Below are 26,317 nucleotides of genomic sequence, written 5' to 3'. Positions count from 1 at the left end.
CGTTGTCGTGCTATTTTGTCACACGAGCATTTTGGGCCAAATTGGGGTAAGAACGCCATTTTGTACAGCTCTCAATGCCTCACCTTTTGACATTTACCGATCGCCAAAATTCTATTTCAATCCTGAGACATTCAATAAAAACCGAAAAAACTCCCGAAGGAGCAATTCTCTAAGAAATCGACCGATTTCGACCATTTATATTTTTTTTGTATCAAAATATGAGCAATTATCTACGAAATCGTTTTTTTTTTATTTTAATTTTTGTATTTTAACTTTTTTGGTGCCTTTGGTATGCCCAAAGAAGCCATTTTGCATTATAGCAATTCCAGCTCAAATCAGGAATTTTTCTGGTACTTTTGTACCCGACCCTCTCCGAACGCAAACTTATGGGAAATTGGACGAGCTTTTCGGTAAAAATATTTACGAGACTGAAAAACCAAGTCTGTCATATAGAAATTGCCAAAAACCACAAAAAACCCGTTTTTTCAACATTTTTATTTTTAAAACCGCTGTATCTTCCCAAGGATTGGACATAGGACAATGGTCAATATGGAGACTTTATGTAAAATTGTCTGGAAAGTCGATCCCCACTACCGGTTTTTAAAAATTTTGACGCTTAGACCACTTTAAAAAAAAAACAGTTTTAGTAAATGTTTTTGTATTTTTTCTAGGAGAGACATACCATCCTGCATTTTTCGTCAGTCTTTTGGTAACATTTTAGGCTATTTCCTCAAAAATTTTGAACGAAAAAAATCGTGACATCACCTTTAAATTTAAGTTTTAGACTTAAAAATCAAAAAATCTCATGGATGTGGCGTGTATTTTTGTTTCAGTGTATTTTTTTTCAGAAAGCCCGTCCAATTTCCTACAAGTTTGTCTTTGACCACTTTTTGATACGACGCAACGGCTTCGAGGTACAGTAATTTTTAAATTACAAAATACAAAAATATTTAAATACGTTACGCCCTCCTCAAATGTTATTTTCGAGTACTATTGGCTCCATATACACAAAAAATTCTCATATAGGATTAGGATAACATGTCTACAAAGTTTCATTGAATTCGGAGAGGTTCGGGTACAAAAGTAGAGCAATTCTCTGAGTTTTCGGTCATTCGATTTTTTTTTGTATTTTTTAATCCGGCTGAAACTTTTTTGGTGCCTTCGGTATGCCCAAAGAAGCCAATTTGCATCATTAGTTTGTCCATATAATTTTCCATACAAATTTGGCATCTGTCCATACAAAAATGATATGTGAAAATTCAAAAATCTGTATCTTTTGAAGGAATTTTTTGATCGAGTTGGTGTCTTCGACAAAGTTGTAGGTATGGATATGGACTACACTGAAAAAAAATGATACACGGTAGAAAAAATTTGGTGATTTTTTATTTAACTTTTTGTCACTAAAACTTGATTTGCAAAAAAAAACACTATTTTTATTTTTTTTTATTTTTTGATATGTTTTAGAGGACATAAAATGCCAACTTTTCAGAAATTTCCAGAATGGGCAAAAAATCTTTGACCGAGTTATGATTTTTTGAATCAATACTGATTTTTTCAAAAAATCGAAATATCGGTCGCAAAAATCGAATTTGCAATCAAAAAGTACTTTAGTGAATTTTTGATAAAGTGCACCGTTTTCAAGTTATAGCCATTTTTAGGTAACTTTTTTGAAAATAGTCGCAGTTTTTCATTTTTTAAAATTAGTGCCCAAACAACCCAACATTTTCTAATGTCGATATCTCAGCAACTATAGGTCCGATTTACAATGATAAAACATGAAACATTCGTGAAATTTTCCGATCTTTTCGAAAAAAATATTTTCAAAAATTTAAAATCAAGACTAACATTTTAAACGGGCCAAACATTCAATATTACGCCCATTTGAAATGTTAGTCTTGATTTTAAATTTTTGAAAATGTTTTTTTCGAAAAGATCGGAAAATTTCACGAATGTTTCAATGTTGGGTTGTTTGGGTGAGACTTAGAAAACATCAATTTTCCTGTTTTTTAGCCTTTGCATAGCAATATCTCAGCAACTATGGGTCGCATCAACAAAGTTCAATAAAGCAAAATATAGAGAATTTTCTCAGCTTTTTAAAAATATTTTTTTCAAAGGTGGGCAAACATGGGCACTAATTATAAAAAATGAAAAACTGCGACAATTTTCAAAAAAGTTACCTGAAAATGGCTATAACTTGAAAACGGTGCACTTTATCAAAAATTCACTAAAGTACTTTTTGATTGCAAATTCGATTTTACATCGAAAAATGAAGTTGAAAAATTTTTGCGACCGATATTTCGATTTTTTGAAAAAATCAGTATTGATTCAAAAAATCATAACTCGGTCAAAGATTTTTTGCCCATTCTGGAAATTTCTGAAAAGTTGGCATTTTATGTCCTCTAAAACATATCAAAAAATAAAAAAATTAAAAATAGTGTTTTTTTGCAAATCAAGTTTTAGTAACAAAAAGTTAAATAAAAAATCACCAAATTTTTTTTTACCGTGTAGCATTTTTTTTCAGTGTAGTCCATATCCATACCTACAACTTTGTCGAAGACACCTACTCGATCAAAAAATTCCTTCAAAAGATACAGATTTTTGAATTTTCACATATCATTTTTGTATGGACAGCTGCCAAATTTGTATGGAAAATTATATGGACAAACTAATGATGCAAAATGGCTTCTTTGGGCATACCGAAGGCACCAAAAAAGTTTCAGCCAGAGTAAAAAATACAAAAATTAAAATTAAAGAAAAAAGACCGATTCCGTAGAGAACTGCTCAGTACCAGAAAAATTCCTGATTTGAGCTGGAATTGCTCATCATTAGTTTGTCCATATAATATTCCATACAAATTTAGCAGCTTGTTTGTTTGAAACTTAGAAAACATCAATATTCTTTTTTTTTAACACTTGCATGTCAATATCTCAGCAACTAAGGGTCATCAAAAAAAAATTTACCGTGTATAATTTTTTTTTTATGTGTAGTCCCTAACTACAACTACAAAAGATACAGATTTTTGAATTTTCATATATCATTTTTGTATGGACAGCTGCTAAATTTGTATGGAAAATTATATGGATAAACTAATGTTGCAAAATGGCTTCTTTGGGCATACCAAAAGCACCGTAAAAGTTTCAGCCGGATTTAAAATAAAAACAAAAATTAAAATTAAAAAAAAAGATCGATTTCGTAGAGAACTGCTCCATAGTGATATTTTTAAACTTACAGTTTTGGTGGATTTTTTGGAAACGTTTCATCGCACAAATGTAAAAACGCATGTTAGGCAGACATTTGGCGAAGAAGTGTCAAACTTCATGACAAAAGAAATCTTACCGATGAAACGATTCCAAATCCACCGAAATTGTAAGTTTTCCAATATCACTCATGTTAAGGTTTGCTGATGAAACTTTTCATGCATCACTATCGCCAAAGAAAAAAAACAACTGTAATTTCCTGTAGGTTACACCCTGCCCTACAGATGATGCAGATCCCGCGGGGTGCCCTGTCCAACGCTGGCAAATCCCCGTTCCCGTCTCTGCCAGCCATCGCAAAAGAAAACGGAAATGGCATCGGGCAGGGGATGTTTTCATTTTCATACTTAACAAACTGAGCGGAAACGAATCAAGCAAGCTACGGCGGTTCCAGGAAAGCTTCTTGCGCATGTGTTTGTGAGGGGGTGGGCACCCTGTATAGATGTGTACGCGCTCTGAATACTGTTTTGTTAAATTTAATAACATTTCCTGCTTCATCCTTGTTAATCTCTGACATTTTTACAGGGGCTGTATTTTCTCGATCCAAGCAGGCCTCTTCTTTCAGCAAGGAGAAAGCTTATAAGCAACCATCGCCGCCGTCACGATTACTAGGACGGATGATGATGTTGGTGGCGGTTCCGCCGACGGAATGAAGTGTTAACATGACGTTGGACACGCGAGCGCTTCACGGCATGCTAGGTTTTTGATTCTTTTGATAAAGACGTCAATGTTTTGCTACTTTTTTGGTGCTCTTATTTTTGAAATGTTTCATGTAGTTTGCGATAAAAAACATGGAAAAAATTGAAGCAAAAGTTCGACAGAAGTCGGATTCAGAGGCAGTGAACAGGAAGAAACGAGCAGAAAAGGAATTCGCTAATCAAGATGACAGCAGCTCCACAGTAATGGCGGATAAATCAGTTGGAAAATTGCTCCGCCATGGCACGCACATGTGGAGATTTTCTGGAATGCACGTGGATTGCTTTGTGTTTTTTTCTCTCGACACGTAAAATGTTAATTCAAAGAATATATAGATTGACATTTTTGGAGTTAAATTATGGCATTTACTGAGTTGACTTCAAAGTGACATGACGAGGAGAATTTATCAAAAATATCAAATTTAAGAAAATTAACAAATTTGGATTTGAAACTGTTCAAGGAGCAAAAATAAACTGAAACATTCTCAATAAATTATGTCTCCATATTTCCATCAATGAAGGTCATTAGGCAAAAGAGATGCTCATCAATATTCCTCGAGGAGACACTCGACCTTTCATGTCCCCGAAGAGCCCCATTGATTGGACGCTCCTAATCACCTACTTCCGTTCACTTCAAAGGACTCCCAGCAAAATTTACATCTGTTGCAAGACCCGGTATTCCTCTCGATAAGCAGCTTATTTCCTACCCACTCCTTCTCCCACTTGACGGCCATCGGCTTCGTCAATCGGAATTAATTGAGTAATCAATTGACTCTGTAGTCTGCCGGTTGCGTACCGTGTGTTCCGATCCATTTCCTTTCTTCGTCTTCGTCTTCTTCTTCCGGAAGCATCATTATAACCATCAACAGCACCCTACCGCTGCTGGCAGGCCACATCCGGGCACGTGGGTGAATTCCGTAACTCACGTGGGCTGACTTCTCCAATCATTCGCTTTTGATAGTCAGGCAGAAGGACTTTGTCTTGCGAGGGAATGTCTGTGTGTATCTATAGCTTCGCCACGTAGGAATTTCTTTCCTGAGTTGAGGCATTCACAAGTGCAAATTAGTTATCTGTGATTGCTTCCGGTTCTTTGTCAGGATTTAATCTGTTGACTGGGTATTGTGACAGATCGAGTAAAAAAATTGATTACAAAAATGGAGAAAATTAAGACATTTGTAATATAATTGAGCAGTTCTCTACGAAATCGTCCTTTTTTTTTAAATTTTAATTTTTGTATTTTTTAATCCGGCTGAAACTTTTTTGGTGCCTTCGGTATGCCCAAAGAAGCCATTTTGCAACATTAGTTTGTCCATATAATTTTCCATACAAATTTGGCAGCTGGCCATACAAAAATGATGTATGAAAATTCAAAAATCTGTATCTTTTGAAGGATTTTTTTGATCGATTTGGTGTCATCGGCAAAGTTGTAGGTATGGATACGGACTACACCGGAAAAAAAATTATACATGGTAAACAAAAATTTGGTGATTTTTTGTTTAACATTTTGTCACAAAAACTTGATTTGCAAAAAACACTATCTTTATTATTTTTTTTGATATGTTTTAGATAACATCAAATGCCAACTTTTCAGAAATTTCCAGGTTGTGCAAAAAATCTTTGAGCGAGTTATGAATTTATGAATCAATGCTGATTTTTTCAAAAAATCTAAAAATTTGTCGCAAAAAATTTTCAACTTCATTTTTCGATGTGAAATCAAATTTGCAATCAAAAGGTACCTTTGATCAAGTGCACCGTTTTCAAGTTAAATCCATTTTTAGGTAAGTTTTTTGAAAATAGTTTTTTATTTTTTTTAAATAAGTGCACATGTTTGACCACATCTGAAAAAAAATTGAAAAGCTGTGAAAATTTTGTATATTTTGCTTTTTTGAACTTTGTTGCTGAGATACTGCCATGCAAAGGTTTAAAAACATGAAAATTGATGTTTTCTAAGTCTCACCCAAACAACCCAACATTTTCTAATGTCCATGGTGACCACTCAAATCCCATTTCCAAATTTCCGGCTTTTTCCAGACTTTTCCAGAATGCTCAAATAAAACGCATTTCTTATCTAAAGAATGATTTCAAACAAAAAACTTTCTATAAGAAAAGTCAATATTAACCACCGAAAAAAATAAATGAAAGAATTTAAAAATAATCCAAATATAGGCATTTTTTGTAAATACAGAAACTAAACAACAATTGAAAAAAACTTCACAAATGGAACTTCATTATTTATTCAGAGTAGAAACACAAACAATTAGTCTTTGAAAAAATTATCGAAATTTCAACAATACTTATGGGTAATTCTCCGCCAACTCACACAGCAGTTGCCCCGACCCCTCTTCGATTTGCGTGAAACTTTGTCCTAAGGGGTAACTTTTGTCCCTGATCACGAATCCGAGGTCCGTTTTTTGATATCTCGTGACGGAGGGGCGGTACGACCCCTTCCATTTTTGAACATGCGAAAAAAGAGGTGTTTTTCAATAATTTGCAGCCTGAAACGGTGATGAGATAGAAATTTGGTGTCAAAGGGACTTTTATGTAAATTAGACGCCCGATTTGATGGCGTACTCAAATTCCGAAAAACGTATTTTTCATCGAAAAAACACTAAAAAGTTTAAAAATTCTCCCATTTTCCGTTACTCGACTGTAAAAAATTTTGGAACATGTCATTTTATGGGAAATTTAATGTACTTTTCAAATCTACATTGTCCCAGAAGGGTCATTTTTTCATTTAGAACAAAATTTTTCATTTTAAAATTTCGTGTTTTTTCTAACTTTGCAGGGTTATTTTTTAGAGTGTAACAATGTTCTACAAAGTTGTAGACCAGACAATTACAAAAATTTTGATATATAGACATAAGGGTTTGCTTATAAACATCACGAGTTATCGCGATTTTACGAAAAAAGTTTTGAAAAAGTTGGTCGTCATCGATCATGGCCGTTCATGGTCACCCGCGACAGACACGGACGACGAAACAAAGAGAAACGCAAAAGTAACTTTTAAAACTTTTTTCGTAAAATCGCGATAACTTGTGATGTTTATAAGCAAACCCCTAATGTCTATCAAAATTTTTGTAATTTCTGCTCTAACTTTGTAGAACATTGTTACACTCTAAAAATAACCCTGCAAAGTTAGAAAAACACGAAATTTTAAAATGAAAAATTTTGTTCTAAATGAAAAAATGACCCTTCTGGGACAATGTAGATTCGAGTACATTAAATTTCCCATAAAATGACATGTTCCAAAATTACAGTCGAGTAAAGAAAAAACTTTTAATTTTCGATGAAAAATACGTTTCGGAATTCTGTACGCCATCAAATCCGAATTTAAATGACACCAAACTATCTCATCACCGTTTCAATTTAAAAACATGTTCAAATGGTATCAAACGGACCTCAAGAATTGAAAAAATTACAAGTTTCAAATTTTCAGAACAGGGGTCGGGGCAACTTTTTCCGATTTCGTGTGAGTTGGTAGAGAATTACCCTTATAACATTCATGTTATTTTTAAATTGGCAAAAGTATAGCTTTTGATACTTCGTTTCAACTGGAAATGACAAAAAGTTAAAGATAACTGAACTTAAAATTTCGTTCCTATTTTTTTAAATTTCATCATCATTTTAAATCAAAGAATGATTAAAACATAATTGCTTAAATTATTCATTCAAAGGATTTAGAAAAATGTCAAGAAATTCATAAAAAAATTGCCTGGTTCCCTTTTTGATTTTGTAATTTTTGATATTGTTTTTTTAAATTAATGTTAATTTATCTAGTGGTCAGTATTTAACTGTTTTTTTTTCAATGAACATGCAGTTAGATATGATTTTATGTTTTACCACTTATTTTAAGCAATATGTTTGAAAAGACATTTTTTTTAAACAGTTTTGCAATAATTCTAAATTTCTTGGTTTATTTTTTTGCAATTTCAAAATTTTCTTTATGTTTTCAAAACGTAAAAAGCTTTTAAATTTTGGAAATTATTCGATATTTAAGTTTTCCGAAAACTGAAAATCATGCTTTATGTATAGTAGTAATTTAACCATACTCACAAAAAAAGTTCAACGGCAACATTAAAAAAAACATATTTTAATTACCTAAAGAATTTAGTTAAACAATTAAAAATATTAACCAAAAAACCATTGCCGAACTCAAGTTGGAATCTGTTTTCAAATATTCAATCTATGTGACAAAATGAAATAGAATTATAGCTCTGAGCTGGCCGTTAGGCTCTATTTTTATATTAGTTTTTTTTATTAACTTTACCTCTTGTATGATAAACAAAAATTTATAGAGATCATATGATTCATGAAAAATATTATGAAGATCTGTGTCAAAGACTCCAATATTAATTAAGATTTTGAATGTCTTAAAGAGCTTTTCCATACTCAAATATATTGAAATAGTGAAAAGAACCTTAAATTTAAAGTAAGTTATTAAAGCAGAATTGAGTGAATTCAATTTGAGAATTGTATAAAATATTACAAAATTATTCAAGAGTTAAAAAATTAATTTTCAATCAAGCATGCTTATAATTCCCGACTTTTGACAAAAATCATAAATTCCCGACTTTTTCCCGATTTTTGGCGGATTTTGGCGAATTCCCGCCTTTTTCCCGACTTTCCCGATTTCCCGACTTGAGTGGCCACCCTGTATGTCGATATCTCAGCAACTAATGGTACGATTCACAATGTTAAAATATGAAACATTCGTGATATTTTCCGATCTGTTCGAAAAAAATATTTTAAATTTTTTCAAACCAAGACTAACATTTCAAAAGGGCCAAACATTCAATATTACGCCCTTTTAAAATGTTAGTCTTGGTTTAAAAATTTTGAAAATATATTTTTCCGAGAGATCGGAAAATTTCACGAATGTTTCATATTTTAACATTGAAATCGGACCATAAGCTGCTGAGATATCAACGTTAGAAAATGGTGGGTTGTTTGGGTGAGACTTAGAAAACGTAAAGTTTACTGCTTTTTAAACATTTGCATGGCAATATCTCAGCAAATAAGGGTCGTATCAACAAAGTTCAAAAAAGCAAAATATAGAGAATTTTCTGAGCTCTTCAAAAATATTTTTTTTCAAAATTGGGCAAACATGTGCACTAATTAAAAAAAAAAAAAACTGCGACTATTTTCAAAAAGAGTCACCTAAAAATGGATTTAACTTGAAAACGGTGCACTTTATCAAAATTTCACTAAAGTACTTTTTGATTGCAAATTTGATTTTACATCAAAAAATGAAATCGAAAAAATTTTTGCGACCAATTTTTCGATTTTTTGAAAAAATCAGCATTGATTCAAAAATTCATAACTCGCTCGAAGATTTTTTGCACAACCTGGAAATTTCTGAAAAGTTGGCATTTGATGTCCCCTAAAACATATCAAAAAATAAAAAAAATTAAAAATAGTGTTTTTTTGCAAATCAAGTTTTAGTGACAAAAAGTCAAATAAAAAATCACCATTTTTTTACCGTGTATCATTGTTTTCAGTGTAGTCCATATCCATATTTATCACTTTGCCCAAGACACCAAATCGATCAAAAAATTCCTTCAAAAGATACAGAATTTTGAATTTTCATTTATCATTTTTGTATGGCCAGTTGCCAAATTTGTATGGAAAATTATATAAAAAATACAAAAAATATCAAATGACCGAAATCTGCGAAAACTGCTCAATTGCGATTGGCTTTGGAATTTGATTCAAATTAACAAATTCGAAGAGTTTTGTTAAATTTTTAATTATTACGGTGAGATTTTTGACGAAGATCGACTTTTTTGTGTCAAATGTAAGACCCATATGCACTTTTGAAATTAGCCGACAAAGTGTTTAAAAATTTATCAAATTGACAAATTATCAATGCATCTTAAAAATTTGAACTATCGATCTGTCAAAAATTGATCGCGGATGATACACCGATTTTTTGTGTAGATGATTTGGCAGATTTTTGACAGTTCTATGCTAATGAATTATTTCAAGAAAATCTACCACGGATCTACCAATATCAGTTTAACAATACAGCTCAGCACTGATAGATTTGTTTTGCTGAAATATTTCACTATTTACTCATCATGTATTTCAAAAAGGAAAATGTCCAACCAAACTCCAGCAACAGGCTGCAACCAACCCTTTCTGAGTAATTGTATGAGCTGAAAACCCCAATTTCAAAACAAGGTGACACACACACGTCTTCCCTTATTGCAAAACACCATCGTTTGAAGCCAGAGACACGAAACAGGCACGTCCGCTGCCGGTGCACTGTTCGGTCGAAAGTCCGGGAAACCGTTTTGCACAATCATGACACATATGTCTTCGCCAATAAGTTTACAGTCCGTCCGGTTGTCGTATGGGACGTGAAAAGACACCCGAGGTGCTTCTCGGATATCCTTGGACGTACTCCTACACCTACAATTCTAGCTTACATTGGGCTCTGGTGAAAAGTGTGCCAGTGGAAATTTGTGAATTGCTAAAAATCGTGCGTTCTCTTCGGAGGTCAGATGCTAACTGAAAAACTTTTTTTTTATTTTTTCTTAAATTTTTTTATCGTGTACGAATTTGTCTGCCAACTGCCTCCTTACTTTGTATGTCAGTGTTTGGCCATGAAATATATGTCAATAGCACCACGCTAAATGTCAACAAGCACCATAGACATTCTCCCCCAACCCAAGTGGAGAGGCGAAAAGGGGAACAAAATTTGTATACGTGTTGTACACATTGACAAGTGCTTGCTTACATGCGATTCGGCTGAAATGTGTAGGTGTGGGTGTGTGTAAGTGTGCGCACTATTAAGGACAAGCAACTTTCCTTTCGATCCATTGTGCTATGAATTGTTCAGTTTGCTCAAGAGTACACTGTCAAAATAAACCACCAAAGTTTTGTATTGAAATCAAAATATAAACGACAACTGTTTTACCGTGTACAACTGTAGCAATTTCGCACGTACACGACAAGTGCGCTGGTGTTGTTGCTCACTTTTGATGTCATGAAATTATATTTTCCGGAGGGAACAGGACAGACAACTTTGCGGAAGTGTGACTGGTGAATGGGAATTGTTCTGGGAAAATGAACACATGTTCGGTACGGTCAGAACTTTTCCGGTGGATAAACATTTTGAGAACTGGTAGTTTGTGAAATGAAACTGAAACTGAACTGAAACTGAACTGAAACTGAACTGAAACTGAACTGAAACTGAACTGAAACTGAACTGAAACTGAACTGAAACTGAACTGAAACTGAACTGAAACTGAACTGAAACTGAACTGAAACTGAACTGAAACTGAACTGAAACTGAACTGAAACTGAACTGAAACTGAACTGAAACTGAACTGAAACTGAACTGAAACTGAACTGAAACTGAACTGAAACTGAACTGAAACTGAACTGAAACTGAACTGAAACTGTGACTGAAGTAACTCACTGGAAACGAGAATTTAGGAGTGAATTCAAAAGCAAATTACAATGTTTATCCCTAACCTACTCCTGCTTGCGTTCAAGCTCCAAAATGCCACCCGCTAAATCACCTGTCTCGTCAGTAAATTTGAGCCGTTCAATAATTCACCCGTTCTGACGGCTCTGGAACTGGAGCCGGGTAGTAACACCTTCCGAGCAGCGCGCCAGGTGCGTTTTATGGGCCCGTTTTCCCAAAACTTTCCCATCAAAACTCAGCAGGTACTCGGCAGGCCAAGCCATCCATCAGTCAGCTCGTCAATGGCGGTCCTCCTTAACCTACATTACGGTTCTAGTTCTTGAAGCTTTTCTCTCTTCCTTATAAAAGTAGGAAGTTTGTTTTTATAGCCTTTTAGGTTTGGAATGAGAGCAATTTAAGGGGATTTACTGTTATTTTCAAGATGGAAATAAAACTCTTGAGGAGTAAGTCAAGTGAACCTTTCAACCTTTGTGGCAAAGTTGTTACTTAAATAGTTTTCTAACTGGAAAGGATTCAAAATTGTCACTACAACTGTTTTGAAATAAAAAATAACTTGGTTCATGATCTGTGTAAACTCTTCCGCGAAAAAAAACGTTAAATTAAAACAATAAATACTCACCATATCAAGTGGATGATGAACAGGAACAGTCCGGGGACGACCAGGTCGTCGGAACCGACGGACCACCGCCGACGGAAAACCACAATGCCGGGCATCTGAAACGGGGAAAAGATAGGAGAGAAAAAAATAACAGTTTAACGACGATCAAAACGGCACAAAAACAAATGAGCCGAGCCATTTGTTTTGAATAAAAACATTAATTTTGACGGAATCCTCTTAAGCGCATTAAAATTGCTCCAGTTTTTTTGGTGAGTGTGTTTTTGTGCGCGCTTTCTTTGATTGTGGTGGGAAGAAAATCTCAGCGGAAAAATCTTTTGTTTCTGTTCGCATTGTTAATGGAATTTTTTTTACTGTTTTCCACTTTTTTCGCCACTTTTCCGCCGTAAACATAGTTGCTGGTTTATGATGGTTGGTCCGAAGAAAATTGCTCTTCATTATAGCCGTTATACGAGGTGGAAAAACGCGCAAAAGATTGATGGGGATTCTGGGTTTGCAAACACGGTGTGAATATTCTCTTTTTGTAGTTAAGCTGCTGCAAACATTTTTTTTATGTTACACCCTATTGCAATATTTTCTCAAAAAATAAGGAGGCGAAAAAATATTTCAAATAAAATATTTAGAAAACTTCAAAATGTCAATCGAAATATATGTACAATGGGGTGGTCCAAATCCGGGCTTTTTTGGGGCTACCCCCTGAAATCAAAGAATGACCCATACCTAGGCTTAATTCCAAATTTGAGCTCATTCTGACCACGGGAACCCCTCCCTCCAATCGCTTGAAGTTTGTATGGGAAAAATCGTCAAAATGTATGGAGAAAAGCAACTGTTTTACTTTTTTAGTTGTGGAAGACACCATAACTATCCGATTCTTACCGTTTCTCAGATGTAGAACCTTTATTAAATTTAGTACCTACAACTTTCCCGAAGACACCATATTTTTAGGATTTTTTCCCGCGAAGTTATTAGCGCCCAAAAATGACCATTTTTGCGCAACCAAATATGACTTTTAAACTTAAGGTGACGCCGTTGATCATTTTCGAAGAAAATTAATCATCACTATAAAAAATTGTGTAATAAATTCAATTTAACAAATTTCAGCACGAAAGGAATCAGCATGTGCCGGTTGTTGCCTTTTTGAAGCCACTGAAGGAATTTTTGATCTAAATCAATTGTGCTTCAAAATTTATATACTTTTGTGGCACAGTCATTGACGTCCTAGTTGGCAATCATTGATTAATGACGATTTCCATAACAAGGAATGGGATAATCGTTAGCAAAAGGAATCAGCATGTGTGGGGCACTATTCTAAACAACTTGTTGACGGAATTTTGTAAAAATATTGAAAGCGACGCAAAAATTATATCTTTGAAGGAAAAATCATGATAATGATGGAAGTCTTCACGTTAAAAATCAGAAAATCTCATAAAAGTGGCGTGTTTTGTTACTTTCAGTGTATTTTTTCGGAAAGCCCGTCAAATTTCCTACAAGTTTGTCTTTGACTACTTTTTGATTTGATGCAACGGCTTCGAGATACAGTAATATTTAAATTACGAATTACAAAAATATTTAAAACACTTACGCCCTTCTCAAATGTCAATATCGAGTGAAACTGGTTCCATATACACAAAAATGGCTTATATAAGCGTAGGATAACTTGTCTACAAAGTTTAATTGAAATCGGAGAGGGTCGAGAAAAAAGTACCTAAAAAATTCCTGTTTTAAGCTGGGATTGCTCTACTTTAATACTATTCAAAACTGATTACAGTTTGTACGACAAATATTATATTATTACTATCCCACTTATCTGTATGTAAACAATGTCCGGATCCATCATCCGACCTATCGTTGGATAGTTTTTTGAAATACTTTCCAAACTAGTCTAAAGTTTTGAGTTTGAAGAGCTGGCAACAATGGTGCCCGTTCTCTCGCTCTCCAACATTCAACTGTTTGACGGCATTTAATTTTGGCCTGCTGCGGTTAGTTTTGAAGTGTCAAAGTAATTTTTTAAGTTTAGATGCTGTCCTTGCTAAACTGAAGCAATTGTGGAACTTTTTGCTGTAGTGAGTAGTTAACAGACTCTTTAATGATGATTTTGCTGGAAGCTGACTTTGGTTGACCTGGTTAGAAAATTTACGTTTTCGTTAGTGCAACTGATGCTGATTCCTTATTTAGTTACCAAAAGAATGAATTATAAGTGCACATGAAAATTATACCTGGAACTTTTGTGTGATCCGTTTTAGTTAAGATGCACCAACTATTTTTTTTGGTAAATTACCTTATATTGATGTATCAAAACCTGCAGATTCCGTAAAATGTTCGAATGTATCCAGAGTTATTTTGTACTATTCCCAATATAAATACATCTACCCTACTTAATTCTGCCTAAAGTTAAAAAAAATCTTTTCATATTTAAAAACAAATTAAAGTACCAATTTTTATCCACCGTTAGAAAAAAAACGATAATTCTCTATCTCTGCAAACGTATTACATAATCTTAATAATGTCTCTTAAAACATCTTCTCTACGCGTTTGTCAAATCCCTTGGAATCAACATTATGTTTGCCATCACGGTAAATAGCCCTACACAGTCCTGATGGGTTCGCCACAAACCACACTAACCAAAACGACTATACTAGCTAACTAGAACCGAGGTACAATTGACACTAATTATAATTGTTAACAACGCGAAGGGGCAAAGTCTAGGATGGGACGAAGCTTCAGCATAAATTTGAAGTGAAAGCTCCCGGGTAGATGTATTTGATGTGACAAGTGGGTTAAAGTTGGAAAAATGACGTTGGAGTTTTGAAGCTTCGAGTTTTGTAATAGATTTTGATTTTTTTTTAATTTTCAAAATTGAAACTTTTGAAAAATCCTAATTTTTAAAGGCTTCCCTTCCCACAGCTTGGCCCCGGGCCATTTAGAAGTTCCGAAATGTGTTAATTAGTGAAGTCAACTGATCGGAAAACCGGTTCGCCCAAACAGTTGTTACCGACACGCAAGCCAAACACACTCATTAGAACGAACGGAAACAGGTCCTGTTCACGCAACCAAACACAGGGAGGAAAATCAATTTTCCGCGAAGCCGAGCTGCCACGCTGAGAGGTATTGTTTTGGGAAGGGTTGTCCTTTTTTGAGTAGTTGAATGACCCATCGTTTCAAAGTGAACCCTTTTCTGAAATTGTAGCCCTAAATTTTCAGGGTATTGAAACATATTCGGAAGCAGATAGGGTGGCCATAACAATATATTTTTCTGATTGTTTTTTTTTAAATATTTTTTTTTAAGTTATTAACTATTTGAGTTTCAAAATACATCACAATGTTATATAAAAAAATATAGAGAAGAATGAAGCGCTTTGATAATGTATATTCAGATTTTTTCACTGAACAAAAAAAAAATCAAAATCAAAATTGAGTGCCCACCATGTTTCCGAAAAGGGACTGAAATTCGTGGGCTTCCGTCAATCATTCATCATCATCGGCGTTGAAATTGCTCATGGGTTGGGAGAAAGGATTAAAAAAACCGAAGAAGTTGGAAGGCACATTAACCCTTTCGGTTGAGCTGGTCTGATGTAGGAAGAGGTTTTATAACCACGGTTACGACACGACTGTCATCCACATACAAAGCGAGTGAAGTCAAAATCGAACCAAGATCGAACCAAGTTTTTATCGCGTGGCATTTGAAAAGGTCGTATGCGCATCGGACATAAATTACATAAATAAAAACTTTTTTCCGGTTTTTTGTCTTTAGAAAGATTAATGTTTTTTCTCAAATTTGAACTAGGGGAAGAGCATATAATTCCATCGAGAACCTAATGTTGGCTTATCAGCACTTTGGTGTTCAGTTACAGCTAGTTTAAAGCATTTTCGACAGAAATTTAGTTAGTATTCTGAAAGCGTAATTCATTTTAACACAACGGACAGGATTTTAACACAACGAAAATATCAAACAAATTTTATTTTGTTTCAAGGAAACTGAAGCTATTCAGTTTTTAGTTCAGTTCAGTGTGTTGTGTAGTTTTTCTTGCATGGCCAAGTAGAACTTTGTTTTATTGATCTAATAAATGTTAAATGTAAAAAAAATAACGTAATACTTGTAACTATCTCGCATATATATGCAAAAAAAAGTTAAAACCGAGGTAAAAACTAACAAAAAACATATTTTTTTTCGTATTTATTTCATACGACCTTTTCAAAAACCATACGTAAACAATATTGACAGCGCCTCTGGTGGGGACTTCAGGAAACTGCATGCGTGTCAAATCCTTGTTTATAACACGATTGCATAAATCGATAGAAAATCCAAAGGGTGAATTGCTTTATTTTGAATTTATTAAATGATTATATATTTTAATATCAGGAATATAAAAAAAATATTTTTAAAAAGCATTATTGTTCAAATTATTCCAAAATTGCTTAAACATAATAAATACTTCAAAATTTCTGTTTTGCATGAGCCCGAAACAAGCCAAAATTTACATGGTTATGGTCGGTCCCCGCCAGGACAAGGGGGTCACGTGGGCCACACGGTTCTCCGACCACTTTCAGCCGGCAAGATCGGACCAAACACGAAACAAAAAAGAGCCTACTGTATCCTTTCAGATAAATCCAAAAAAGAAGCCGAAAATAAAACCAGACAGACAGCTTTCGATTTTTCGCAATAATCACTTTGTGCACGGAAAGCATTTTGTCATATTCTTCAAGTTTTTAGTAATATTTTATCTTTAAAATTATTGAAATGTGTATTGATTTTACATATTTTTATATTGATCAACATTTGACTTTTTTGGTTTTGTAGTTTATATTGATACTTTTAGATTTTTCTTATTTATTGAATATTTTAAATAAATTACTTGAAAATAACCTTAAATGATTAAATAAGACAACATTTACAAAACAGGGGAAAAGGCAATGACATTTTTGACATACTATACTCATCTGGAATAATACATTAATAACGCCCGAATTGGTGCTTTGAAATTTACAAATTTGATGGTACGACAGTGAGTAATTTATTGCCTTGTTTCAATGTTAATTCTTGTTTTCAATTTTATACTTCCTTTAATATTGTTATTTTATCGTTATTTTTTTAATTTTAGTTTCTTTATTTCCTATTTTTTTTATCACTCGAATTTTAAAATTTTATAGAATGTCTCTAGAAATACATGAATAATTTATTTCCTAAAGTTTTGAAACTGATTAACTTGGGAAATATTATTAATTTGTTTGTTTTTGTATTTCTTGATGTTGTTGAACTTCATTATCGAAATTTGTTTTTGCATAAACCAATTCTTATGAACTTTTATAAATAACTTGATAACTACACTTATTAAATATTTGTCTTCTTGAAAATTGCTCATCTTCTTGAATTATTTTTTTTTCGAGTTTGAGGAAAAAAGTATGTTTATAGAAATAATTGTTTTATAATTTTTTATTCCTCTCTCCAATAAAATCACATTTGCAAAGTTTTTGTCTTCTCCCTCTTTAAAAATCTTCAAAGATCAGTGATTTTCTAATTTTTCTGAAATCTGATTTTTTGACTATTTCTTAACTTTCGAGATTTTTTTCGGCACTGAATGTCTTCTAGTCTTCTACATGAAAATTCTATTGAGCAGATCTCTAGGATTTCGGTCATTCGATTTTTTTTGTATTTTTTAATCCGACTGAAACTTTTTTGGTGCCTTCGGTATGCCCAAAGAAGCCATTTTGCATCATTAGTTTGTCCATATAATTTTCCATACAAATTTGGCAGCTGTCCATACAAAAATGATGTATGAAAATTCAAAAATCTGTATCTTTTGAAGGAATTTTTGATCGATTTGGTGTCTTCGGCAAAGTTGTAGGTATGGATACGGACTACACTAGAAAAAATAATACACGGTAAAAAAATTTGGTGATTTTTTATTTAACTTTGTCACTAAAACTTGATTTACAAAAAACACTATTTTTAATTTTTTTATTTTTGATATGTTTTAGAGGACATAAAATGCCAACTTTTCAGAAATTTCCAGGTTGTGCAAAAAATCATTGACCGAGTTATGAATTTTTTAATCAATACTGATTTTTTCAAAAAATCGAAATTTTGGTCGTAAAAATTTTTCAACTTCATTTTTCGATGTAAAATTAAATTTGCAATCAAAAAGTACTATAGTGAAATTTTGATAAAGTGCACCGTTTTCAAGTTATAGCCATATTTAAGTGACTTTTTTGAAAATAGTCGCAGTTTTTCATTTTTTAAAATTAGTGCACATGTTTGCCCAGTTTTGAAAAAAATATTTTTGAAAAGCTGAGAAAATTCTCTATATTTTGCTTATTCGGACTTTGTTGATACGACCTTTAGTTGCTGAGATATTGCAATGCAAAGGTTTAAAAACAGGAAAATTGATGATTTCTAAGTCTCACCCAAACAACCCACCATTTTCTATCGTCAATATCTTAGCAACTAATGGTCCGATTTTCAATGTTAATATATGAAACATTTGTGAAATTTTCCGATCTTCTTGAAAAAAATATTTTCGGAATTTTCAAATCAAGACTAACATTTCAAAAAGGCCAAACATTCAATATTACGCCCTTTTAAAATGTTAGTCTTGATTTGAAAATTTTGAAAATATTTTTTTCGAAAAGATCGGAAAATTTCACAATTGTTTCAGTCGGATTAAAAAATACAAAAATTAAAATTGAAGAAAAAAGACCGATTTCGTAGAGAATTGCTCTATTTCGACAGGTGAGCAGTTCTCTACGGAATCGGTCTTTTTTATAGAATTTTAATTTTTGTATTTTTTAATCCAGCTGAAACTTTTTTGGTGCCTTCGGTATGCTCTGTGAAGCCATTTTGCATCATTAGTTCGTTCATATAATTTTCCATATAAATTTGGCAGCTGTCCATACAAAAATGATGTGTGAATATTCAAAAATCTGTATCTTTTGAAGGATTTTTTTTATCGATTTGTTGTCTTCGGCAAAGTTGTAGGTATGGATATGGACTACATTGAAAAAAATGATACACGGTAAAAAAATTGGAGATTTTTTATTTCACTTTTTGTCACTAAAACTTGGTTTGCAAAAAACACTATTTTTTATATATTTGTTTTAGAGGACATCAAATGCCAACTTTTAGAAATTTCCAGATTGGGCAAAAAATCTTTGACCGAGTTATGATTTTTTGAATCAATACAGATTTTTTTCAAAAAAATCGAAATATTGACATTTTTTTTTGTATAATTTTACGTTATTAAATATTTGATTTTTTATGTTTATTTTATTGTTGAGATTGAAAAATAAATTTTAATTTTTTTGTAATGTGTTGGGTCAGTTGAAAAGATATTTTTAAATAAATGTTAGCTAATTTTTTTAAATGTATCAAAACAATAAATAAATAAAATCAATTTAAACAAAACAGATTCTTCCGTTTCAAGTTCACAAACATCCGAGGGCTATTACAACATACGCTCAAACTGCCCCCGGAGGATTTGTCCCATTCCGGGGGTGGCCTCGAACGTTGGTCCCTCCCCCCCTTCCCTTCTCCCCCTCGCCGTAAGGGGGCGCGCGAACGTGATTGGAATTTGGCCTCCTCCTCTGGCGTGGTCCGGGGGCGTGTCAAAATTGAAGCTTGATTTGGGAAACGGTTTCCTTCTTCTTTCCGCTGTTGCTTTTGGGCGAAGGAGGTCCAAGAGGTTGAAGGATTCATGTTTGGATGCTTTTCCTGGATGTGATGTTGTGGATATGGATTTCGAGGCGAAGAGATTTGTATTTCTGGGGAGGAAATTTATGTATGGAATAAATTGAACCGCCCTGCTGGTTTCGATTGGGACCAATATTGGATGTCGTAGGGTTTGGAGGGATGAAGTTTTAGCTGGATTGATACGGAATGTGGCAAATGGATCTCTTCGATTATAACAGTGCTGGCTGAAATTCTTTCAAAAGACAGTGATTGGAATATTGGAGTTATCTTTTTAAATTACATATCTTTGAGACATTTACTTGTTCAATTGATTGATTTGTTCAATGATTTCATTTAAACATTTTAAAATCTTGAAAAAGTCTCTGAAATTTATTTCGTTAAAATTCATTTCATTTCATTAACAAAAAATCCACGAAATCTCTACCAATTTATGGAACCAATGGAACCATCCTTCTCAACCATCTGATACCTTCCAATTAAGGTACCACCAAAGGAGATTTTCACAAAACAGCCCTACCCTCCCCAAAATCGTGCCCGTGGCTCGCCTGTAATTAATTACCAATTTAATTTCGTGTCGGAAAAGTTTGGCGCGCAAATTTTTCGAACGTCCTTGTCGCGTGCAGGCACCTTAACTTTTGCTCCCCCCGGGAGAGAGGAGTTGGCTGCCAGGCTGGACAAAGTGCGAAACTGTAATTAAAGATGACCGATGGCGGACGATGGAAAATTTGCACGCCCCATGGACGGTGCCGCCAATCGAGAGGATTTTTTTTTCTTGGGTGAAATTTGTGTGGGTTAACCCTTAGCCGGAGAACTGAAGAAAAACGTCAATTTTGGGACGATTTTTCCCATACAAACTTTATGCGATTAGAGGGACGGGTTCCCGTGGTCAGAATGAGCTCAAATTTGGAATTTAGCCTAGTGATGGGTCAATCTTTGATTTCAGGGGGTAGCCCCGGAAAGCCCGGATTTGGACCACCCTAGTATTCATGAATTTGAGAATCACAAAGAAATATATTCACGTTTATAGTGCAAATGCACCACACTTATGAATAAATTCCTTCGTGGTTCTCAAATTCATGAACACAATTTACGATTCCGGAAATTGGTTTATTTTTCTGTGAATGTGCTTTCCCTTTTTTTAGGACAGTCAATTTGAAATCATCCGTTGTGTTGATCTCCCAGGCTATTCTTTCTTCAACCCTCCACAACATATCTGGGTCATACAGGGTTAACTTTGGCTGTATGTTTTTTTACTTATATTTCATTGAGGCCGTTGCAAATATTTTTCAAAGAATCAGCCCAAAAAATCCGAAGGCAACAAAAAAAAGTGTTTTTGGAGTCAACATTGATGGCATATTTAGCTGACATACAATATTTTTTTTATGAAAAAAAAGTACGCAAAAAATAAAAAAAATAATTAGAATTACAAACCATGGTTTTAAAATTTTAATGAAAAAAGTGTTTTAAAATGCATTTTTCACATGCCCAGAGGCTTTGCAATCTTTACTTTTCATAATAACATGGTGGAATAGTTTAAAAAAAAAAAAAAAAAAAAACAAACTTTTTGCTGTATTGTACAACGGAATTTCACAAACAAAAATAAATATTGTTGATCGATCTAAAATATGCTAAAGATGATTTAAAACGCAGGAAAATGCATTTCAATTTATTTTCAGTTTATTAGACATTTTTTCCATTAAAATTTTAAAGATTTTTTTAAATATTATTTTTTGCCCCCTTATTTTTCGAACCGATTTTGAAAGGGGGCGACATAAACTTAAGAAAATATTTGCAACGGCCTTAGTAATGAAAAATAAAAAAAAATGACCAAAGATTTAAAACTGACTGAGAAAATATGAGAACACCAAATAAACAAAATATAATGATAGAAGATAGAAGAACAGGCCATGTACAACAAATTAAGATCAAAAAGTTTACTAGATAAGTACAAAAAAACACAAATCTACGAAGTAAAACACAAAACAAGAAATTAAGTTTTTTCGTAGAACAAATGTTGTAAAAATAATTTTATGAACACAGGGAAAATAAAAAAATAAATCAAATTACGGCCAAACAGAATTAATTACGAAAAAAATAATATTTGGAATATTCAGATTAAACATTAAATCCATTGACAAACCACCCTGATTCTCCATACACACTTTGAAAAAATCTTTTGGGGCCCGCATAAATATTTTTAAAAAATCGAAGTCCACGTGTTTCTGGGGATCCCAAAGTTCATACTTCCCCTCGAGTTGAGCTTGCGCAGAAATTTTGTTGGTCTTTGTTATAAACATACCCTGTATCATTTTTTTTTCAGTGTAGTTCATATCCATACCTACAACTTTGCCGAAGACACTAAATCGATAAAAAAAATCCTACAAAAGATACAGATTTTTGAATTTTTACAAATCATTTTTGTATGGACAGCTGCCAAATTTGTTTGGAAAATTATATGGACAAACTAATGATGCAAAATGGCTTCCTTGGGCATTCTGAAGGCACCAAAAATGTTTCAGCCAGATTAAATATACAAAAAAAAAAAATCGAATGACCGAAATCTAAGAGAATTGCTCAGTTGCAAAAAGAAAAGTTATTCAGCACGAGTCGTACATTTACCCTACGAGGTTCACCAAGTTGGATAAACACGACGGCATTTTTTTTCAATACTTTAATATTTCAATATTTTGAAAACTACACAGCTAAAAAAGTAGTAATCCAGCTGCGTGTAAAAGGCCTGGGTGTAAAATAAATATTGCATTATTTTATGCAATTTTATGTAATTTTACACCCTGAAATATGTAGCCCAACAGTATGGGAAACCCACTTGACCGAAATGTCAAGCTCATATATGCGTTTATCCTTACAACTTTTCATCGGTCTGATGGCCGAGTGGGCTAAGGCGCCAGGCCTTACTGTTGGTGCTGGGTTTGAATCCCGTCGGTTGCAACTTTTTTTGTGTTTGCAAAAATTTTACATGCAGTATGTAATATTAAGTGTTTATTTTGACGAAGGTGATGTGCATGCTTTTGCATGCGATTTTACCATCAGATTTTTTGCTGTGTAATTATTGCAAAACAACTGGGCTGTTGTTAAATGCAACTTAAAACACTTTTTACATTTAAATGTTAATATCAGTTCTCCCTCAACTTTGACCAGAGTCGAGGGACATAAACTTCAAAAAATATTTGCAACCGCCTAAATGATTTAAAAAAAAAATGAATACGTGCCAATTTGTTTCAATTGTACTACACAGCTAAAAAAGTAGTAATCCAGCTGCGTGTAAAAGGCCTGGGTGTATAATAAATATTGCATTATTTTATGCAATTTTATGTAATTTTACACCCTGAAATATGTAGCCCGTCACTATGGGAAACCTACTTGACCGAAATGTCAAGCTCATATATCTGTTTATCCTAACAGCATTTCATCGGTCTGATGGCCGAGTGGGCTAAGGCGCCAGTCCTTACTGTTGGTGCTGGGTTTGAATCTTTTTACAACTTTTTTTTTTTGTGTTTGCAAAAATTGTACATGCAGTGTGTAATATTAAGTGTTTATTTTGACGAAGGTGATGTGCATGCTTTTGCATGCGATTTTACCTTCGGATTTTTTGCTGTGTAGTTTTATTGACGCCTAATTATAAGGAAAGGAAAAAACTTTTGTAAAAACAAATTGTAATCAAGTTAGGGAAAGCATCTTAAGCGTATCAGGAATATTGATGTTACTGTTCCATCTCTTTTTAAAGATACATCAAATAAGAATGTGGATTCCGAAATTTCCAGGATTTTTGGGAATTTTAGTTGAAAAATTAAATTTTCCTTATTTTCTCAACCTGTAAATTGAACGATTAATTTTTAACGTGAACCACCCTAACTTACGCTTCTGACGATCGATGAAATTGGAGCGGGAGATATGCTTAAATTTTTGAATACTTGAGGAAAAATAATCAGCAGAGGGTTAGGAGGGATTGGCTTTTCGGCAAAAGTTCAGCGGAGAGTCAGTCGGTCCTAAGAAAATAAATCCAATGAAAATGGTGCACCATAATGAACTAAGAAAAACTTTATTCTGCAAAGTAGACGAGAAAGCTCACTTCAGGTCTGGAAGGTAGGGTAGTGTCGAGCAAAGTTTGTGAGGGGGAAAAACTTTACCCTGCGTTGAAACTCCTTACGGCTCATTAAAGCAGTATTCAGTATTCAGCGTGTATAAACAAACCAAACTTGTTCCAGCGTGAGAAAAGGATAAACGGGGGGCCAAGAATTAAATAAATTGAGAAAAGAAAAACGCACTCCTTGAGCACTCAGTAAACAACAACTTTGCAGGGTTTGGGCAAGGTAAACGAGCTTTCAAGGAACTCGAATAGACTGCTTGGAAAATTGCCGGTGGCAGGAGTGCCAATTTCGACGCAAACGAACCGAAGTTTTCCGGCGCAATTTCGGAAGAAAGATCCGGTGCAATTTTGTGGCACAGTTAATCGTTCTGTGGAAGCTCCGTGGGAACAGATAATTACGGAGCCCGGGTTATTTGTGGCTAATGATGGCGTAATTAGGGCTGAAATTTGTGCTTTTGTGATTTTGGAAGCTTCTTCGGTGGATTTTAATCTCTTTCAATTCAATTCAATTCGGTTTTATTTGTGAATAATCAAATTACAATTTGTACATATTATGAACCTAACAGAGTTTTTGTGTTCATTTCAGCTGTGTGTTACGTCTTAATTCGGTTTAGAGCAATTATTACTGTTAATTAAATGCACAAACAAGAGTAAGAAAAAGTTTTCAAAAAACTTACGCAATTGCTAATGATAGAGGATAGGAATAGAAAAAGCTTACAACTAGATCACAGCAAAATTTAATCAATTATAGATGTGCTTGATCATCAGCTCCCCAAGGGCCAGGAATTGCTCCGCTTTGTTACGGCAGGTCCGGAACCGCGTCATCATCTCCCCCGCGAGAGCAAAGAACTCCGGCAGGGTAAAGAGATCTTCCCCGGTGACTTCTTGCTGGGCCGCATTGCCGCTACCGGCAGCGACCACGCTGGCGAACGATCGACCCCATCCAGGAGGGAACGCTGGGTTGTCCGCTGGAACTGCACGATGACCAGCAGCCGGCACGGTTACGCTCGTACTTCGCTGAGGAGGGTGGGACGCTGCTGCTTTCTTTTCCTCTTTTCCTGCTCCTCGATGTAGGTTTTCCGTGCGCTGCATCCACGGTAGTTGCTGGTATGGTTACCTCCACAGTTGGCGCACTTGATGCGCGCCTTGGTTTGCTCTGCCTTGTCCCCAAGTCCGCCTTGCACGGCAGTGCGCACGCCTCCGAGAGGTGTGTTTCACCGCACTTCACGCAGCGGGGCGGAGGTTGCAGTTCCGCGAGCCGTGGCCAAATTTCTGGCAACGGTGGCATTGCGCTGCGTCCGTCGGGTTCTTTGAGTAAAACCGCCAGTTTACCCAAAACCGTCCAACGCCTTAGTTTTCCGCAGGTCTTGAATTTTGACGGTGCCGCGGTCGAAGTACAACAGGTACAGTGTGTGTGTACCTGTGACCGTTGTCTTCCGCGAGAGGACTTTTATGTCACGCGGCGTAATTCCAGCACCCGAGAGGTCCTTCTTTAGGTCGGAGATCGGGCGGTCTTGGTACCCCTGCAAGACGACCTTCACGGCAGTTTTCTGCACGGGGTCGAATGTGTAGAACTTGAAGTTTTTATTCTTCAATTTCTCCACAACCAGGTCGAAGTTCTTGCTGTCAAATGTGTAGACTTGCACTGACGACTTACCGATTTTCAGACAATATCCGAGGCCTTCCAGCAACTCGTCTGCCTGTGTGGATCAATCGGACCGCGCACTGGACTCACAATCCAGAGGTTGCCGGTTCGAATCCCGGGGCGGACGCAAAAAATTCTAAGTGTAAATATAGGTATTCGGTGCCCTCTCCCCGTGCCCATACCTTCACACTTAGGAGACCCGGGAGGCGGAGTCTTGTCGCAAAAAGAACGATACACGCCTGTGGATCCGTTGACGAAACCGCAAGGTTTAAGAGGGCCACATTATAAGGTGTTACGTCGATTCCGTTTTCCAGCAACTCGTCAATATCGTCCGTCAACGTGTCCAAAACATAGATTGGAGGTGGTCTACGTTCCTTTGGAGAATTATTCGTTTTTGACGTCAACACTTTCTTCCGTGCACGTTCATCGTATTCGTCGTCGTCGGTAGTGCTGCTACCGTCGGTGTTGTTGTTGTTTTCTTCGTCGTCGCTCAGCATTTGGAACTCGTTCCTGATGGGAATGTTGGCGGATGTCGACGTGTTGGTCGTGGCACCGGAAGTACCGGAACGGGTTCGCACTGGTGATCTTGGGACATATCCGGGATGTAGTAACTTTTGTCGATGCCTTCTGCGCTCACGCTCCCCTGCGCGATGGCGGTCGACACGGCGTTGGCTTGTTTACCTTTTTGCACACGGCCGGTAGACGAACTTCGCGGGTTTTCGAGGCCGCACTCGAACTGCCACGGCCACGGCCGGCCTTTGGCATGCTGCAGGAGCAAACTCGCGGGTAATCACGGTAGACTACGGCGGAAAATTTCGAAAAAACTATAGAGCACTGAGCACTTGACTGCTGCTTGCTCTCGTGCGTACACGGAGGTGATTTT

At 35.1% G+C, this 26,317-nt stretch overlaps 1 protein-coding gene across 1 annotated transcript in view; it reads right to left on the bottom strand.

Moving 5' to 3' along the window:
- LOC6049174 overlaps positions 1 to 26,317 on the bottom strand; it is a 160,627-nt gene that overhangs the window by 54,922 nt on the left and 79,388 nt on the right. Inside the window, 1 exon segment of the mRNA XM_038249882.1 lies at positions 12,001 to 12,095. Coding sequence (XP_038105810.1) covers positions 12,001 to 12,095 — 95 coding nt within the window.

This window comes from Culex quinquefasciatus, chromosome 1 (genome assembly GCF_015732765.1).
Source record: "Culex quinquefasciatus strain JHB chromosome 1, VPISU_Cqui_1.0_pri_paternal, whole genome shotgun sequence".
NCBI lineage: Eukaryota > Metazoa > Arthropoda > Insecta > Diptera > Culicidae > Culex > Culex quinquefasciatus.
The sequence above is the reverse complement of the archived record's forward strand: the minus strand, read 5'-3'. Positions and strand labels throughout refer to the sequence as shown.